The sequence below is a fragment of the Tyto alba genome, unplaced genomic scaffold (genome assembly GCF_018691265.1).
Source record: "Tyto alba isolate M040663 unplaced genomic scaffold, T.alba_DEE_v4.0 Super-Scaffold_7, whole genome shotgun sequence".
Lineage (NCBI taxonomy): Eukaryota > Metazoa > Chordata > Aves > Strigiformes > Tytonidae > Tyto > Tyto alba.
This window is the reverse complement of record NW_024881328.1, coordinates 26,705,370-26,725,754: the sequence shown is the minus strand read 5'-3', so window position 1 is coordinate 26,725,754 and position 20,385 is coordinate 26,705,370. Positions and strand designations below refer to the sequence as shown.

Below are 20,385 nucleotides of genomic sequence, written 5' to 3'. Positions count from 1 at the left end.
ACTATTCTTTTAAATATTTTTGGATTAAAAATCCCCTGTCTGTTTTAATTCAGCATCTGATTTATATACACATTCATCCCATCTAAATACTTTGACCCAGTGGAAGAATTGTTAAGCATATATATTCAGTAACTAATAAACAAGAAAATTTTTTACTTGTAGAATGTGAAAATTAAGATCGCATAGTTGCTTTTTTTTTGAAACTCAAATCACTGGGCTTGTCTGTAGAGACTCAATAATGAAATATTTTATAGCTTCAATTTGAGAATCTTTTTTTCTTTGGTTAGCCAGTGTCAGGTGATATTCATGGAAGAGAAGCCCTTTGCGCTTCATATTGGTGACAAAAAAGAACAGGCAGCTTAATGCTACCAAACTAGGGGTGTGTCAAATCTCTCTCAAGAATGATAAACTCAATGGAGTTGTCTATTTTTAACCTCCTGTTCTTTCCTTTTGGCAGACTAATCAGTGTTAGCTGAGCTGTTTCACTGAATGAATCCAAGTAACTCTGTTACTTTCTGAAATGAACAGCGGACCTTGAAAAAGCGTTTCAAGACTGCTTTAATGTATGAAATTCCATTTTGAAACACCATGTCAAATGAAGCCAGTTCAGAGCAGAGGCTTTCTACAACAACAGTCAGTTCAGTTGCTGTTCAGGCCGGGGATGCCAGTATTGTTATAGCTGTACTTAAGGTAAGGCAGCAACTACTAGCATGTCTGTTCTTGGCTTTCTGCCACTCAGTGATTACCACTTACTTAAAATGTTTTGTGTAAATGAATAGTTAACATAGGATGATGAGGCAAGGTAATTTAATCAGTTAATATCTAATAGAGCTTTCTTGGAAGTTAATACTTGTTTCTGTTCACAGTTTCTGTTTGTGGGTGGTTTTATTTAAAAATAGACTAAATAATTTGGCCAAAGTAAGTAGGCTCTTAGAAGCAAGGAATTCCTCTTACTCTGTTTAAAAAGTAAGAGATAAATGCAGTGTGACATGAAAATGTATTAATAAGCATGATGATACCTTTAATCATAGTTGAGACTCTCAAGGGTTGTTTTTAAATTATACTCAGCAATAATTTTACATAAGTAGTCTACCAATGTCATAAATGCAGATTGTGTGTCTTCTTTTAAAGTATTTGCTGGGGGGGAAAGCCTAAACCTGATAATGAGTGGTTATTTTTGAAAGCTGTGAATTTATATTCCCAGGTGTTTTAGTAGAAGCTCCTGTGTGTGTATAGCTGTGCTTATAAGCACCTAAAGGCCTGCTCTGTGATCTAACATCCACGCTTACAACTTGCATAAAATTTGTCATGGGTAGGAAAGTTGGATGCCTAGGTACTGAATCCCAGGTGCAATCTATTGACAGTTTGATTCTTCATTCTCCAGGCAACTTGGAAAACACACAGGTCTCAGCCACTGGAGTTTGTAATGCAGCATAAGGTGATAATGAGCGGGGCTGTCATGGAATTAGGGTGATTATTTGGGATAGGGTTACCTTAGTTGTGTTGGGTGGGAAGGTTCTCTCTTATCAGTTCTCACCCTTCTTGGGACACTGCTGCCTCAAGGGAGCAATTCTGTAGGGTGAAGACATGTATTTTTCCCTTGTGTGCTGTGAGAACCATGCTAACCTCCAGTGACATCACTGCTTTATTCCTTAACGCCATCCTCTCTGACTTACAGTTCTCGGATGGTAGTGGTTCTGCAACACAGCAAGGGAAGAATTAGCTATGCTTTGGGTCACTGTGAAGCTTCCTTTTTTTTGTGTATCCTCCAGGGCACAATGGGAGATTACTGTTTGGGTTCCTATTCTAAAGGTTATTAAATGTCCCTGCTGCTAGTTGTTCAGTCTCTCTCTATATATATTCATTGTACAGGTATGTTGGATCTGTGTGGTAGAAATAAGATTTAGGGTTATGGTTTTTGCATCTGGTGTAATATAGTTGTACCTTCCATCCACACGCCCAAGTTTCTTTAACTATCTTTGCAATCTTCAGATGAAAGGTTTTTCCAACTCATGTTCCCTTTTTGGCTCACTGTGATAATCTTACTCCTCACAGGCAAAACCAAAATTGCAGTAGCTATTGGGTAGGTCTAGTCTCTGGGGTTTTGATATTTGTTTTAAATGAAGTGAAGTTTATATCGTATCCTGTCTGTCTTCATTCTGCAATTGAAAACATGTGCTCCTATGACCATGGAAAGTATGTGTGACTTGATTCTGTGTGAGTAAATAATGGAAGGGGAGCTTGTGTTTTCTCAAGGCTGTAATTGTTTACTTATTACAGTGCGGAAAATGGGTGAAGCTTCAGCTAGCTGAATCAACACCAAATTTATTAGAAATTGGCAGCAATCAAGATGAGACGAAAAAACTACTGCAAGATCATGAATTCCTCCTAGCTAAACTTAAGGTAAGATGTGATAAGAACACACAAAAATACATCTAGTCTTTATAATTCAGGTACGACAGCAGACATAAATGCCTGGGCCTCCACTTGCAATGTGATTGTTAAGTTAAACTCCACACAGGAAAAGCTATGTTCAGCCTTTGTCAGTGTAACAGATCAAAGTTAGGCCTATACACTGGAAAAATATGTTCAGTGTTAATTACTGTTTTTTGACAACAGCAGTGAAGATGCAGTGTTTTTTCCACTGTATACATTACTGTCAAGTCAAGTGAAAAATTCCTATAGCCTTTAGTAACTGCTAAATATAACAGAAAGTAATTTTTAAATTTTTCTCCAATGTTACGAAAAGTTTGGTTAGTTTACAACAGCTGTAAACAAAAGCAAGCTCTTTGTAAGTGTGAAGTAGATATTCCAGGCACATTTTTATTGAATATTAATAGATGTAAGTTACAGTAAGAATGATATCTTAACATTAAATATTGCTTGTCTTGAACTAGGAATATTTTAGCTAGGTAAAAGGCCTAAAATGAAATTTTAGCACTCCTGAGGGCAGATTATAACAGTGGCATTTGGACATAGAATGACATGCTTGCATGAAAAACCTGAATTATTTTAAATGTGGATGTTTGACACTGAGAACAGTCTAAAGGCACCTAAGAAGAAATTTTGTTTTCATGTTTTGATAGGGCAGATTGACTTCATATTTATAGACAAATAAATTCCTCTAAAATCTTGGAGCTATGCACAGCAATTTATCTTAATAGATTTTTATCTTTTTTTTTTTTTTTTGAGATTACATAAAATTCAAATCTGAAAGTGCAAATACAATCTGGACAAGATCAAGTGCATTTGATTTAATATTAGTGACTCTGTGCTTCCATTGCATTATAAATCTCAAACATATGTCAGGTAATTTAATACAGTATGTATAGAATATAATCTAGTATGGTGCATAGTGTAGATTTTGAATAGCATTACAAAAATAAACCCAACCAAACCAAAAAATCAAAAAGTAAAAAATTAACACCCCAATACAAAAAAAAAAAACAAACAAAACCCACCAACAAAACCAGAGAGGGTGGTTCTGCTATCTTTACTTGTGCAAGTGCCTCATCTTTATTTCCATCAGTGCTACACTCGGGCATCTTTGAAGAAAGTTGCTGTATGCTGTTTGAACAATTCAAAATCAGTTGAGTTCTTACACACTGACAACTGGAAGAAGCTGAGCTTTGTCTCCTAGCTGTCAAAAATAAATTTTAAAGTCTGGGAAAAGAAAACATAATAATTCCAGTCTTAAACATGTTCACATAACAATTTACCATCAAGTCAAATCTTCATGGTGCATATCTATATTAAGTGTTTGCTAAGGGGAAGAAAATAATACAAATGTTCTGAGACGCATCTTGTAGGTCTTGTCTTTCAAATATATCAGGAACAAATATTATTTCATGTTGTAAACCTGCAGTCCTTGCAAAATTCAGCATTTATTAATGAACATTCTACAAAAGGATTTAGTTCAAAATGACTATTTTCTGCAATAATTTGAGATGCAGTAATGCAGGACTGCAGTGTCATAATTCATACTGACTGCATTTTTCAGATGTGACACTTTCTGTATTATAGTAGGCTGTTAACACTTGTCAGTAATTATTCAGTCTCAAGATACTAAATCCACTCATCAAAAGTTTTTATGAGAATGATTCTCAGTCTTTGAAATATTGATTATAGTAATTTTTTCCACTTAGTATTTGTAATTAATTATACATTAGTTATGTGAAGATGGATAAAGAGGTAGTAGTGTTTGTCTTCAACATTTATGGACATAAAGATTTAGTTACTTATGAGGGGATAAAGAATTTAGAAATGTGGGAAGGAGAGGGATTGAAAAGATGACACAGACTTGCAGTTGTTAGATGGTACTTGTTTTGATGGTATCCATCCAGCACATGCAATTCTGTTTGAACTTTTACCCTTAGTGAGCAACATACTTTTGTAAACTCTAACAATAATTAATTGTACAAATACATGAACATTATCCCAGCTGCAATTTTATTCAGTGCAATTTTTAATTTTTCCATATCGGCTACAAGTTGTCATTTTCACTATCTTGTTCCAACCGACTCTGAAGGATAGTCTATGGCAGCTTATAACATGTTTATTTTTGATCTTAATTAGATCTTGGCATTTGGAATGCATTATTAGTCTAAAAAGGTAAAGATGAAACTAAGGTCTTGTGCTTAAGTAGAACTTATTCTAGTTCTGTGGCGACATTGTGGTACTTTACCTTGGGTTTACATATCTTTTTAAAATACTTATATGCAACTGTAGTAAGGCTAATATGGCATATAGCAAATCATAAATATCTTGTTAGAAAAGCATATTTATGAAATGGAAGGCTTCCATAGAATAAATTATGAATATCCATCAAAAAAAGAAATTTTAGTTCAAAATAGTGTATTCATTACACTTTATATTGATGATCTGAATTACTTCAGTGAGTAAGCTTGTATGAATTTAAAAAGTTGTCAAATGCCCTATTAACTTTATTTATTTTTTTCATCCTGTAACTTTTCAAAAAGTTTAGATTTAGATTAGAAATTTACATAATAACAAGAGGGGAAAAAAGTTTGTTGTTTTTTTTTTTTTTTTCTACTGTGCTTTATTAAAAAGAAGGGAGGATGGTATTCTTATGTTTTTTAATTTTAGAGCTAGAAATTGTTTGCAAGTAGAAAACAGTATAATTAAGGATTTCTCCACTTGGATCCCCAGGAAATGGTTACAATTGTGTATATTGTGGAATATTTTCAGTCATGTGAATTTAAAGTACAACGGTGAGCCAACTTTGAAATGTTTTTCTATTTAGTTTTTATTGTTGTATTAAAAAAAAGTGCAAAATAAATCATGTTTCCTGATAGGCATCAATACTGGATATACATATGCTTAACTTTGCTGATTAGTTCAATTCACAATTTAGTATTTGTGCAGGACAGGCAAAAATTTGTGAATCAGCAATGATTTGAATGTGAAGTTAGTCCTGCTTAAGGGAAGAGTTAGATGATTGATACTAAATACATCTTTGGAATCAGTGCTGAATAACCTATGGGCTTTTAGAAGATACTATATGGCATAGGTGACCATGCTGGCATTATCCCATGTTATTCCGCTAACTCATTCTGGGCTTTGATCATGCTTTTGCTTTTTAGCTTCATTATTCTAATACCAGTATATGTATTGTAAATTATAATCAAAATATGCAGGCCAAATTATTTAATTGACTTCATACACTGAGGATTCACACGTGTCAGGAATGGCAAAATTTGGCACAGTGATCAGTCTATAGTACTGATGCTAGAGGAAAACAAAGGTAATTCAGCTCACTATTCCAGGTAATTGTTTTTGATTTAGCAACAGTAACGGGAGTTAAAAAAACTGAAGCAACCAGTTTGACACTCAACAAGGCAGATAGTACTTTAAAGGACAATAGGAACAGACCTGTTGAATGAGAAAGCAGTAATTTTTAGAGCATTTCTTTACTGCTCTTAATGTTCAGAATTATTCTCATAAAAACCGGTGTGCGTACTTTACGGCAATAGGAAATAACATATACAAAATAGCTTCTTTTGATAGAATGTATTCTATCATATTCATTACTGATTTAAATTTGTTCCGTTGAATTTGGGAATTGGGAACACCCTGATAATTTAATAAAAAGCAGAATACAGCTTTTGAAAAGGTCCCCACTTCAAATGTTTATAGATTAGGAAACAGGCATGTTATTGTTAATAGAGTTTAAAGAATAAATGCTGAACAGGAAATAGTAAAACTAAACAATAAACATGTACATGATGGTTACAACATCTAGTTGAAATGCCTTTAAGTGCTCTTGAAATTTAATTTATATGTATAATACTGATGTCCTTCATAGAGGCAATTATTCTATTTGTTCTTGTTGAATTCTTATACTGCCAACTAGTAGCCCAGGAGATTAATGAAACTTGTTTAGCAGCAGTGATTTAAGAGGTAACTATACCTCAGTTTCTTAATTTTGTTCAGTGATGTCTAATTGATTGGGAAAATTTGCATATGCTTGTCACTTGTTCTAGGCAAGCTTACAGATTTGATTTCCTTTGAACATAAATTTGGTGTTTGTGAGTGTTAAATAATTACTTGCTCTTTTATAACATGAATTAATTTGACAGGTCTAGATGCTGCCAACACTTATGTATCCACTGTTGCAAGTTCCACAAACTGAAATAAAATGTTTCTTTTGAACATGGTTAAGAATGAAATATAAATGTTTTCAGGTTTGGAATCATAGACCTTTCTCTTTGTGATTTGACCCTCTGGGAGTCTCAACTAATTTGTTCTGATTCTAGACCAATATATTCTACTTCTTTTTTGCTAAATTAGATGATATCAGCAGTAACAGTTTTGATGGAAATACCAACTTCTGTGATTTCATGCAAGTCTTCTTCCCTACATTTGCCTCATTGTTTAGATGACCATCAGCAGCTTTATATGTTCTGGAAATGTAAATATATGCACATGTATGTTTTGAAATTGTAAAAAATGAGATATCAAAAAAAAGTGAGAAGAATCAAAACCAGAAAAACTAGAGACACAAAGCTTCCATGAGTTAAAATTATATTGATTACATGGTGCATACACATTTCTCTGCCTTTCTTCTGTTCTCCATAATTCAGTTGTTTCCAGTGGAAGTCTTATCTGGAGATAACATATTGTCTTAGTGTTTGGATCTACCAAATTTAATGCTTTATGGATCATTAAAAAAAGAAAAATTCTGTGTGTATGTGTTGCCATGCTTTTGGCTATGGCAATGTTAAAATCCTTACTAAGACAAACAGTCACATTCTTGGTTTGCTTCCAAAGTTCTGGTTTTTATCATGAAAGAGACTGTGGCAGAACTGCTACTAAACAGAAATTAGCCTATAAACCTAAGTTTAAAAATCAAAACTCTTATTAATTTGGCTCATGAACCTGAAGATTGCTCCTAATTATCTTATTTACTTCAATTCACAGAGCATAAATAACAAAACAGTAATTTATATGCTAATATCCAAGAAAAACAAATTAGAAAATTACATTCTTCAAAAAGCAATAATATAATATGCTCTTTCTTTGCATTTTATATCTTTTAAATAAGTCTTTCAGTTATTTCAAGTAGAAATATTTTCATAATGCTTATTTTTCAGTAAATTTGTTATGAAATAAATTATTTGTTAGTATCTTCTGAATTATTTAAAATTAATTATTGAGGTGCTCAACAGTACAATTAGCAAAGTTCAGCTGCATTTTCATTATAAAGAAGAGCTGACTTTTGCAAGTGATTTAAAAAAAAAAAAAAGGAAAAGTAAGATTTAATAAATATTTTTTTTGAAAGTTAGTTCAACTCGCTCAATATTTGCATGAACAAAACTCCCACTGAAATAGTATTTGTCTCAAAATAGTTTTATCATTACTTTCTGGGCTTCAAGTTAGTAGCTATTTGTGCTGTACAATTTCAGCACTACCTATAAATAAAGATTAATTTTAGCAGCATCTCAGTGAGGAGGGTAGTTCATGCACCTGAAAATTACAAGTTACAATATTCCCTGTAATAATCTGAAGTTGGACATTTGTACCATGCAGAAAATGAGCTAAAGTGTGAAATTTAGCCTAAAATAATAATGAAAAGAAATGTAGGGAAGGAAGAAGGAAATAAATCACTGATCATGATCAGGGTTTAAAGATAAGCTAGATATAATTCCATAATTATGAGAGAAATGTGTGATTCAGTCAGCTGCTCATTCAAGTCTGCTCCAACAGTCTGACAAGCCCTACCTGTTTTTCAGGAAATAACAATGACAGACAGATAAATAGATGGAAAAAGGAACAAAAGGCAGAGGGCTTTCCAAACCTCTCTCCTTCCAGAGCAATCCAATATCCAATTCTGATAGCAGTATTGCTCATTGGGAGCAATCTGATCATGAAACCTCATCATGAAATGGTGAATCTGAAATGAGCTTGATCAGGAAAGGAAGAGGGTCAGGAGGAAGCATTATAAAGTTAAACAATCAAAATATAAGGTCATGCAGTTAAAGTGAATAGCAAGTATCTTTGCTGTGACCTTAAGTTTACTACTTGATTGTGGAACAGCTCTTAAACACCATGGCTGTGGAAACAGTCTAGGATCTGATACTTGCAATTATTCTGAAGAGAATTAGGAAGTATGAGTGGGAATTTAGGATTATGGCCATCTATACTGAAAAAAAAAAAACAACATCAAGCTGAACGTAGGTGCCTAGTAAGAATATAAAAGGGAAGACTATCTTATTTCTTAGTGAACTAAAAAGATGTTTTGTTTGGATTAGCAGAAAGACTGAGATTCTCATAAATATATTGTGTGGGTAAACATCACAGGAGAGCAACTGCTTAAATTGAAGGCCACTGCTGGCATAGGAATATATATAGCACATGGAGATCATTAAAAGAGGTAGGCTGGAAAAGGTTTCTAACTGTCAGACCACTGTCCCAAAATAGATTTTCAATGGGAATAAAAGGGGCAAGAATTGTAGGTGATTTTTATTGGCAATAGGACATATTTGTGAAAAAGACTGTCTGAAATTATTGTTTCTAAGACCAGGGGACCTGAAATTGATTGACCCAGGCATTGTGTAATCTTGATAGAGGATGAAAATTTATCAATCTTTGTTTTATTTAAATTCTTGACGTCTGAGATCTTGATTGTACTATAGGTAATAATTTAAATCTGTTGTTTATGTTGACATAAACTACTGAAGATTGTGAATTTTAGTTACTACTGAAGATTGTGAATTTTAGTTATGAATTAGATTGATTCAGGAGCTGCTGCCGGTTTAAGTAGTAGTTTTGGATAGTATTTCGGAGGGAAAAGAATATTTTATGATGACTGGATTCAGGAAGCACAGGTAAAACCTTTGTTGACATTCTATTTTTGGGTTTCAGTTTGTGGTTTGTTTTTTGTTGTTTTTTTTTGTTTTGTTTTGTTTTGTTTTGTTTTTTTTTGAGAAGCATATCAGTAAAAAATTCAGGAAGATTGAAATCAGTCCTACCTATGAAATTATGACTGTACCTAAATTTTTTGCATTTTTTATTTTAAAAATAATTTTAGAGTGTTTTAACATGAGGAATATATTCTTTTTGTAATGAGACTGGTAGAATTAAGCTTAGCAGATGTATTCCACACATGAAATTTAAGAGCGAAAGTGCAGATCTTGACTTATTTTTAATTTATATATTTTCATCTAATACTCTTTGTTTCAGTTCTATGATATGCTAATTATAATTCTGTGGTATTCTATATTTGCATTCCTAATTTTAGCTATGCCTAGAGTATAAAATTATGGTAACAATGTACCAAAATACAGTGGCTCCAGTGTTCTTTAGTACTGTAGTAACTAAACAAATATGTAAACATTATACTAAATTATAAATTCTTAATCATGGCTACATTTCTTTCTATGGTAAAAACTATCAAGACTGCAACACAAGCCCTCAGAACCAGAAGGGATAACTTCAATTCTGTTCTCCCTCAGTCTACAGGGTCTTCCAGACTCTGAAGCCCATTGTTGCAGGTTGTGTGTTCTAGAGCTCCTCAGCAAAACTTGTACCTTGTAATGATGTACTCTTCCTTCCTCTTATTTTTAGAAATGATCAATTTCTATATTTTAGCTGAAACTTTCCAGAAAAATCCAGTATGACACAGATCCTGTTACATGAAGTTTCATCCTGGATTTGCAAATCCACAAGCAACAGACTCTTATAATGAGAGAACCAGAATTTTAAGCATTGAAGTCTGCATTAGGATTCCATGGGCTAATGTTAAAATATCATGACTTTGAATTTTTTCTACAGGTAAATATGGCAACACCACCAGAAGTGTTCTATAGAGTTGTGTTTTATTGTAACTTCATTGCACCTCTAAGTCAGCTTTTTATTAAACCCTATCCCCATAAATCTCATCTCTTCCTTTAGTTATGTCCTGATATTAGCAGCTCCATGTGGCTTTTTGGGTTGCAACATACTGTATGCTATGACCTCTAGGTTTCTAGGAAGTTTAAGTTCTATCTATATCTAGTCCTTATTTTCCTCAGGAGTTTGACAGTCTCTGATGGTGCTTCAAGCTCCCTGATTGCTAGGTATCTTCTTCTGTCTGCCTTCCTTTACACTCCAGAAGCTTTCTAAATACATGGTAAGAGTGTACGTAGATGTGTTCTCTAGAAGGCCAAATTTTATTTCCCTCCAGAGAGGGAAGGGATGCTCAGTCTATGACAATCAGGGAAGAGAAAAGACAGCTTTCCCCTCTCTTTCCATGCTCTTGTAACCAAATGGTACCCAAATAATGGGCTGTGAACAAATGACTACAGAAGCCATACTATCCATCACAGCTTACATAAAAAGATGTTTTTAGACTTTCAGCTATTCGCATTCTGTCTTGGCTACAATATCAGACCCAAAAGTACCCTGAAAATGAGTGAGGGGAGAGTTGTGTGGCTGCACAACTGCTGTGTTACCAGATGTCCTGGGTTGAGTGAGTGGTGGAGTTTTTTGGTGGCAGGGGAGGGGACTATCAGGGCCGCCCCCTGTGAGAAGCTTCTCGAAGCTCCCCCAGCTCCAAGTCAGCTCCACTTCTGTTTGGAAAACTGAGCCAATCAGCTGTGCCTCTGCGATAACATATTTAAGAAGGGACGTGGTGACGAGCAGTTGGACTTGTGAGGAGGAGTTGCTGCAGCTGCATGAACACCAAGGTCAGTGGAGGAACGGAGGAAGAAAGGAGGGGGGAGGTGTGCCGGAGCAGAGACCCCCTTGTATCCTGTGGTGAGACAGCAGGGCAGCCCCCCCTGCCACTCATGAAGATCTACAGTGGAGCAGACATTGATTTACGGCCTGTGGCTCCTGCTCGATGGATCAAGGGGCTGTGCCCGAAGAAGGCCGGGGTCTCATGGGAAAAGGTAGCCCCGCTGCTGTAATTCAGCGCTGGGAGGATTGCAGCATGCGGGGATGTCCCACGCCGGAGCAGCTCGCGAAGGGCTGCAGCCATGGGAGGGAATCCAGTCGGAGGAAGTGAGTGACCCATGACGGAGCAGTGTGGGGAATGCTGCGGCCCGTGGGAGGAACTCATGTTGGAGAAAGTTTGTGGAGGACTGTCTCCTGTGAGAGAGGGACCATAATGGAGCAGGAGGAAGAAGTTCCAGAAGCTCCCCCCACTGAAGATAAAGGAAATGGCAGCACTGACTGCACCCCCCATTCCCTGCCCCTGCGACACTGGGAGGAGGAGGTAGAGATATTGAGAGCAGAGCTGAGCCCGGGAAGAAGGGAGGGGTGGGGGGGAAGGTGTTCTCAAGATGTGGCAATGCTTCTCACTGTCCTACTCTGTTAAGTGTTGTTAGTGTCTGTAATAAATGTATGTTCTTTTTTTCTTCCCCTAATGAGTCTGCCTATTGGTCGTGACCATAAAGGGGGGATTTTTTTTTCCCCATCCCAGTCCTGTCTTGAACCTCAAGCCTGGCTCTCTGTCCCTTCTTATTGACAGAATAGAAGGGAGAGAGAGCCGCTGCGTGGTGGTTGGCTGCCGACCAGGCTCAAACCATGACACCAGACAGCAAGCATGCAAACCACAGGCCTGGGATTATAACCCTGTTAGTTCCTCTCAATAAATCTTAACCAGACCATTGTTCCCTTTAAGCTACCAATGTTCATTTTTGATATAGTGAATGTTGTTGTGTGGAAGTGGAAAGAAAAAATAGCATCTCACCTAGAAATTGGCCTGTAGTTTTTAAAACCATGCTTTTCTGATATGGTTTTACTGAGACCAAGAGAAGTTTCATGTTTGTACAAACTCCTTTTTTGACTACATGCTAGGCATTCCTTATATTGTCAAGCTTCATGCCAGCTCCTCAGAGCCCAAAGAGAAATGTACTGTTTTATATTTTTGTGTTGAAAGGCAAAGTTCATAAAATGAAACAAATAGCATATGAAATGAAAAGTACTCTGGACATGTTCATGTAACATACTTGTTAACTTGAAAAATAATAGCACCACATACTTGGAGCTGGATTCTTTTATTTTCCCCCATTCAAGTTGGAAAAATTAAACAAACACACAGACTTTTCCCAGATACAACAGCCTTCCAAATTTGTTCCTGTTCCACTGAAACAATAAGTACATTTTTTTATGTATTAAGAAAACATGCCAAAACAGAAACATCCAATTCAAAACATGATTGAAATAATTTTAAGGGTTTATTGGAAAACTCTATTCAGTTAATTCAGTTAAAACCCCCACCTCATAAAAATTCAGGTTTCTGGGAAATATTTCCATAAATCATAATTTTTTTTGATGGAAATACACTTTTTTCCTCTTACCAAGTTTACTTCTAGGACAAGAGACACAAATTGGAAAAAAAGGAAATTCCAATTAGATATTAGTAAAAAAGTTTTGACCACGAAGGTGGTTAAATTCTGTAACAGGTTGTCCGGCGGAGTTCTGGAATTTCTTTTATTGGAGGTGTTCAAGACTTCATGGCATAAGCCCTTGAGTAACTTGAGCAACAGGTTGGACAGATGATCTTCAGAGCCCTTTCTAACCTAAATTATTCTATGATTCTGTGTTGATAAAGTTTGTATTTCAAAGATGAAGAGCGTAAAATCAGTAATATCTGATTAGATTACTGATTAGATTACTGATTAGATTACTGATTAGATTACTGATATTAGTAATAACTGAGTAGATTACTCAGTTTAAAAATAAACTATTCCCATATATAGCAGTTAAAATAGTTGAGGATAAATATTTTAACAGTTCACAGTAACTAATGGCTTTGACAGCTGTGGAAAGCATAATTTCAAACTCATGGCAATAAATCCTTAATACCACTCTGAAGACCATCTCATTTATTTGAACTCTTTCTTAACAGAGTGGTTTCCTGTAAAATATTTCTCTCTTTGCACTAGTTTGTCTTCTCAAAATGCAACAGTGTTCTGTTGCTGGGGTAACAGACAAAATGACAACAGTTTTGATAGTATTTTAGGTTTTTGTAATATTACAGTAGCTACTATTTAAATATATATATACACACACAACTGTTTTAAATGTGTGAAACATTTTCAATAGACATTAAAGAAAAAATTAATATTAAGTCTATTTCAAAATTTCCATGAATCAGTTATAAAAACTAAACAGGTATTACACATGAACAATTTTCTAATTCTTTTTTGTAACTTTATGCACACTCATTTTGCATTTCATTAAATATGGCAGTTTAGTTTGCTTTAACTTTCAAATTTTCTTTGGTTAGGTTTGAATTCATTACACAGTAATTGAATAAAAAAAAAATAAAATTGCACGAAGCATGACTGATAGAGAAAAGCTGGGATAGCTTTTGAAAACTGTGTTTTAGGGATTATGTGCCTCACAGCTAATAAATTACTGGAAATTATGCCATACTGGTCAGGTACAAATGTTAATTAACAACCTGTTCAGAAAAAAGGCTTCTAAAAGAAGGAAATCTACTTCTGGGCCCTATACCAATTTTACAGTGTCACTCTTGAGTAGTTGGGAAAGATTTAACTTTTGAAAGGTCTTTTTAATATGTTGAAGCTGATGTAATATTAGGATAAATGTATGTCTAGTTTTATTTCAAAATATAAATAGTCAGCTCTTTAACAAGTCAGACTTTGCCAAGAAATTCCAAATGCAGCTACCTCAAATGGCACCTGCTTTTTCCAGTGTATTCAGGATAGCTGTGAAAGTGGTATAATTTAACCTACTAGTGACAAGCAATCTATGTGTGAAGTTCTGAAAATATTTTATCTTTTTTTTTTTTTTTTAATATATCAGTAGTAAGTCATGACAATTATTTCTTTTCATAGGTTAATATTAAGATATTGAATCAGTAAAGAGACTGAGTATCACATACTCGCTTAATTTCTGTTGTTATAGTTATGGAGCTGGTCCAGAACATTAAGAAAATCTCATGCTGGATAATTAGTGAATGCCACTAGTTTTATAGAGTTGTTGTGCATGCAACCATTTCATGCATCAGTAAGAAAGAAACATAATAGTGGCTTTTCTTAATGTTCTACATCATCAACTTTTTATCCGGTAGTATTAAAATAGCTGGTTTAGAGGTAGCATTTATTTTTTCAATGTATTGATCATGTTTTCACAACTGCTCTCTCAACCCATTCTCTGCCCTTTCATGCCAATGCTATTCATGGACAAAATGAGATTAAATACTTGTTATTGCACTCAAAATTTTCTGGAGGAAAATACAAGTGTTTCATGCTATATAGGAAATGACACCTCTCTATACCTTACCGTATGGACAGAGGCTATCAATTAACTGTGTCTGTTATGTTAATTTTATTAAACAGAGACTGTCAATATCTTAACTCGGAGATGTGGTATTTTAGTGGTAAGTGTACAGATACTCAAAGATGAAAATATTTTACAAAGTCTACCTTTACTTGTTTCATGAACTAGTTTCTCAGTATTTTTTTTTCTGATGATACAAACATCCATCATGAGTATGAAAGTGATTTAATTGCCATTACCTGAGTGTGAAAAAAAGCTGAGGACCAAGTTCAGTTTAGAATAATAGCTATTACTGATGTAGTAAATTCAGATCCTGGGTACTCAGTAGTGTGATGGGAGAGGTCAGTAGGACATCACCTTTCTCAGAGCATGTGGGAATCTTCTGAATTTCTTCAGCAGAGTCTACCAACATGCGCCGTCTTAAGCCCGGACACAGTTAAAAGTTATCTTTAGTCCTCTATATTTTAAAATAGCCTGTCAAAGAGCAACATAAATTCCATCTACCTACTGCTGGCAGTTTGCTGTTTGTTTGTTTTTTTGTTTTTTTTTTTGGGGGGGGGGGGGGGGCGGTGTTAGGTTTTCTTTTTTGTTGTTTTTGTTTGGTCGCTATTAGTGTTAGGGCTTATTATCGTTGGAGTAAATACAGTTCTTGCAATATATACTCTTGTATAAAAGTATAATTCTTGCACAGTGCCATGGATTTCAGTTTATGAATTGTTATGGTATGATTTTGTCAAATCTCTCACAGCTCTTCCATCTGGTAATTTTTTAAATAAATGATTCTTTGGGACTAAGCTTTCCAAGTGAAGAGGAGGGTTTATTTCAATTTAACACAATATAATAAAATCTTGGTAATCTATATTGAATTAAAAAGTTTAAAGACAATTAGCAGTGGTATTCAACATATTGTTAACTCATGGCTTTTCTCCAGTTTTGTAGTGAGATAATTGGAGGAGAAGCTCTTGCACCTGCCTCAGGTGTTGCTGGCTCAGAAATGCATTTCTACTTCTGTCCCAGGTTGCCCTGTCTGGCTCCTGCTTCCTCTTTCCTTTTCTCAGCTGAGATTATGTACAGCCAGGGGTAAAAGTGAACAGATGTTTACAACGCCAAAGAAATGCCATTTTCTATGTGCACCTGTCAAGATTTTCTTATATTCTAAGTGGTTCCAGAATATTTGACTGTGGAGCAAGTTTGACTTTTCAGGCTTGATCAGGCTATAAGATATTTTTGGGTTTTCTCTTTTTTTTTATTGCCACATAAATTTGAGGAGTTTGAAATCCATAAATTCAGTAGCTTTCCTATTGAAGATTACACTGAAATGAAATGTGAAGATCTGATGCACATACTTCAATGCAGCTTTTGCAGTTCTGCATAAGATTTACCAAGACAAATATTGTGAATAGTTCATGCCTTGGTATGCTCATCTCTTTCTTTTTTCCCCAAAAAACAAATCTAAGCTACATAAGATTTTATAGATAATGTTGTTGAAATGAGATAATTCTGTAGCAGCAGAGATATACAAATATCTCAGCATGTTTGAGAAGAACTTTGTAGCCTATAGATTACAACTAAAAATGCCTACCTGTAAATAAGAGGATAAACTGTGTGTAATATCATGAAATAATTTTAACTTAGTAGTTAAAAAAAAATATATTCACATGACCTTTCCTTCCATTCTTTAGAACCTTTGGGGGTAAAAATCTGTGCTAAATCACAGCACTCATCATAAAGGGGGAAATAGTTCTGGGAAGCAACAAGCTGTCTTTGGGTTATCTCAGCCCTGGGCTGGAACATCTGCTGGTCTGACCTTGAATAAAACAGAGGGAGCAAAGAAACAGAGGACAAATGGCTTTTTCAGTAATAACTATCTTTGAGGCCAAGTGGTCTGTACCGCTCCATGATGCTTTATCTTTCTGTCCTTACCTGGCAAATGACTGCTTCAAGAAACAATCTCATGGTTTCCCTCTTCACTAGAGCTAAGCTTTGCAAGTTGGAAATAAGCTGGGGGATTTCAGGGACTCCAATTCTCTGCAAGCTTCTCGAAGTGCCTGGAAAGTGCAGGGACAAGAATCTCCTCCATGGCATTGATTCTTAAAAGCATTGATTATTAAAACTGTGGATTTAATTTATCCCCTGCCTGTTGAGGGTAGGTAGCTGCCCAGAGAAACAAGTGGCCTCATCATTTTTTAGTCTTCTCACCAAATTTTAGAACATCCAATTGATGAAAACTTTAACACTGCATAAAAACAAGTTGACATTTAGTACTTGAACTCTGACAGGAACTTGCACTTCCTATGTACAAGTGAATCAGAATCAAAGAATCAGAAAGCCATATTGGGGTAATTTGTTGTAGGACATAGCCCTAAATTTAGGTCTAGTTTAAAATAAGTGTAAAACTAGTTTAGGGTATATCATCCAACACTAGGAAATACCTGTTAAATGACAAAAACGGAGAATGACCCAGTCTGCACATGAAACCTTTGTTTATTTTGTTTCCCCCTTTCATGATCTCTTCATACGCCTTAATTTATCAGTAGTTAACCTATTGAAAAAATTAATGAAATCTATAAAACTTATTTGTTATCCATTTTTAAAGATTTTTAAAAATACGTATCTTATTTATTGATTCACAATTCTTCTGGAATATACTTTTTCTAATGTAAAATAGTGTTAGTGTTGAATTCAGGTCTTGAGTGCTATTGCTTTGAGTAAGCTGACCTGTTAGGAAAGAGTGGGATATTTTTCTGTGTCCTGTAGACAAACAGAGCTCTATGCATTTCATGTTATGTTATCATATATAGTTAGAAAATATTGATTATTTTGACCGAGCAGTGTGATATGGAAAGTTAGCAATAAATTCCTCTTATGTATCTGAGAAGCTAGTCCAATTATCCCTAACTGTGTCTTCATGGTAACAAAAACATTGTTGTATGCCATGCTTTTATTGGGTTAGTCTTTTAAAATCATCTGGCAAACAGTCTGACTTTGTTTTAAAAATATATTTGAGAATCAAAATCTAGGTCTGTTTTGAAGGAATGTAAATGTCATATCCTGCCTTTATGTTGTATGTGGATTGTAATGAATGATAACAGGAACAGCTAGCACTAGAAATAAGTTGGAAGACTAAAATATATTAAATGTATAAACTATTTGAAGAGCAGCATATTATAGTTATGTGTGCCCATCTACTTATTGGCATATGACTTCAACTAAAGAAATTATTCATTAGTATTCCTTGTGCAAAAGCTTAGGAACAAATTTAGTGGCATAATTAGTAAGATGAGAACAAAATATCATATCAGGCTAACTACCGATTTTACTAACAGTATATAACACAATAGAAATGTGACTGCACTATTAATGCAGCTTTACCTTTGTTGCGCTTGATATTTTATGGTGAAAATTCCATGTGTCTGAAGTTAACCAAGTAGAAAATAGAGGATGGGCACTGAAAGGATAAGTAAATTGGCCTTCCAGATGAATCAACTTTCTTCCTGTTAGTATTGTATTGACCATTGGAAATTTCAAGACCCTACCTAAATCGCAGTGTTCTTGAACAAGTGAAAAATGTAGACCAAGGTGTGCCTTATTATGCGGCTATCTTGCCTGTAGGTTACTTCTGAAGTCAGTTACCAGTGGAAAAAAAACCAAACCAACAAACATTTATTATTTTCAGTAAACTGTAGTTTTCTAAGAGAGGTAGGAATACTATATATCACCCCCTTTCATTATTTTCAGTTTAAAATAACAAAAAACCAGGATTTTTTTTCCCTGATATTTCCCAGTTCCTTGATAAATATCAGGGAAAAAAATCCCTGTTTTTTTGTTATTTTAAACTGAAAATAATGACTGCTAGCATAGTAAATCTCCAGATTAGTTCTCTAGCCATCACTTAGCCTTAAAGTGAGCTTTTTATTTTCAGCAGAATGATTTTTGACTGAACACTTAAAATTCTGATATCACTTTATGTAATATCTATTTCAATTGTCTCATAACTTCATTCCTCACTAGAAGTCAATATTCCTTACAGGATTGTTTCTCCTATAATAATATATAGTCTCCTTTTGCTGGAGTTTTGTGATGTCTGAAAGAAGTGTCATGATTAGGAAACCCAACAATTAAAGGAAAGTGGACATAATGAATGCAGTCATGACAGCAGATTTTTCCATTTTTTTTATTTTTTAGTTTATGGCACTTTTTCAAATGAAATCAAAAATACCTGCTACAAGCAAATTCTTGGCATAAAGAAGCTAGAAAATCATTTTACATCATAAATATTGGTAAAGCATTTTCAAATATATCTAGTAAACACTCTGAATTATGTCTGCATTAACCTCATCCTACTCTGCTATCACAGGGTGATGAAGTCACATCCTTACGTATTTTGTTCATTCATCTTCTGTTATGATATTTCTTTTATTCTATACTTTGGCCTTAAAGTTTCCACAAGACTTTCACAAGATCTTTTCTTCTAAGTGCTAGTAAACAAAATAAAGTTCCTTTAATTTTACCTTAAAGTTAACTTTAAAGTTCCTTTAAAGATCTGCTAGCGAAGATTCATTCAACACAGGTCGAGCTTGGCAGTTAGCACTTGGATTTTAGCCCCTTTTTGAGGCTGAACAAGGAACTAAGGCTTTGTTGGCCCTGAAAGGATTGTGCCTATATTTAGGAAAATCCAGTATTACATGGACAACATAATTTTTATAACTTTGACAGTATAAAAATGATTGACAAATAATGATGCAAACCTACAAAAGAAAAACCAAGAAAGAGTTGAAAGAACTGTTAGATTGCAATGAAAGATGGTTTTTAATTTAAAATTTTCATGAGTTCCATTCATTAGCTTACTGTTATTGTTTTGATGAAGCTGGGTCTTAAATTTTATTAATTGTACAACCATATAATCTCTGCAGTTTAAAAATTATCGTGGGTCAGTGCTGCTCTTTTTACATTTTTAATAATAAGGATTCTGACTGCTGCATGTAAGAGAAGAAAAATACCTGCAGCAGCCCTTAGTTACCTTGCCAGCTAGGTAAATATTCTTGAATAAAAGTTGACTGGAATATTTCCAATTAGATTCCCAAGGCCAACTGTTTTCTGATCTGATTCTTGTCTCGCGATATAATGGAGATATAAAACAGTACAAATATAAAATAGTTACATCAGAGTGAGAGTGTCTACTTCATGCAAATGACTTCATTTAAAATCAAAGCATCATTTTATTTAAATGTTCACTAGATTTCTACTTAAAATACAGAACAGGTAGCATTTGGAGGATATGAGCTTTCCTCCCTTTTTCTTCTCTTGTAATAAGACAATCAGGATTGGGATTCAACAGAACAAAACCAACTGGCTTTACAGAAGGATTAGAAAGCAGCAGTTCCCATTCTTGGTATTCAGAAAATAAAATGGAGTGTGTATTCTCTAGAACACTGGCTTTTGATCAGATGCTTTTTTTGATCTGTTTGTCACCAAACAATAAACATGCAGTCACGTTGCTGATAATGACTTTTCTATATACTGTAGAAAAAGATGATTTTGTTGGAGCTGTTCTTATGCCTGTTCATTTTACCACTCTGTTTTCATAGTTGGCTATCTGTAAAGTTAAGTTAAAATAATTTTATTCTATTT

The 20,385-nt window shown here is 34.6% G+C and overlaps 1 protein-coding gene across 1 annotated transcript in view; it reads left to right on the top strand.

The window, feature by feature from the left end:
• The first annotated feature begins 588 nt into the window (after positions 1–588).
• The window catches only part of CCDC141 (coiled-coil domain containing 141), a 99,088-nt gene continuing 79,291 nt past the window's right edge, over positions 589–20,385 (top strand). The window contains exons 1-2 of the mRNA XM_033010928.1: positions 589–690; positions 2,281–2,403. Of these exons, the coding sequence (XP_032866819.1) occupies positions 589–690; positions 2,281–2,403 (225 nt within the window). The remainder of the gene's footprint in view (positions 691–2,280; positions 2,404–20,385) is intronic.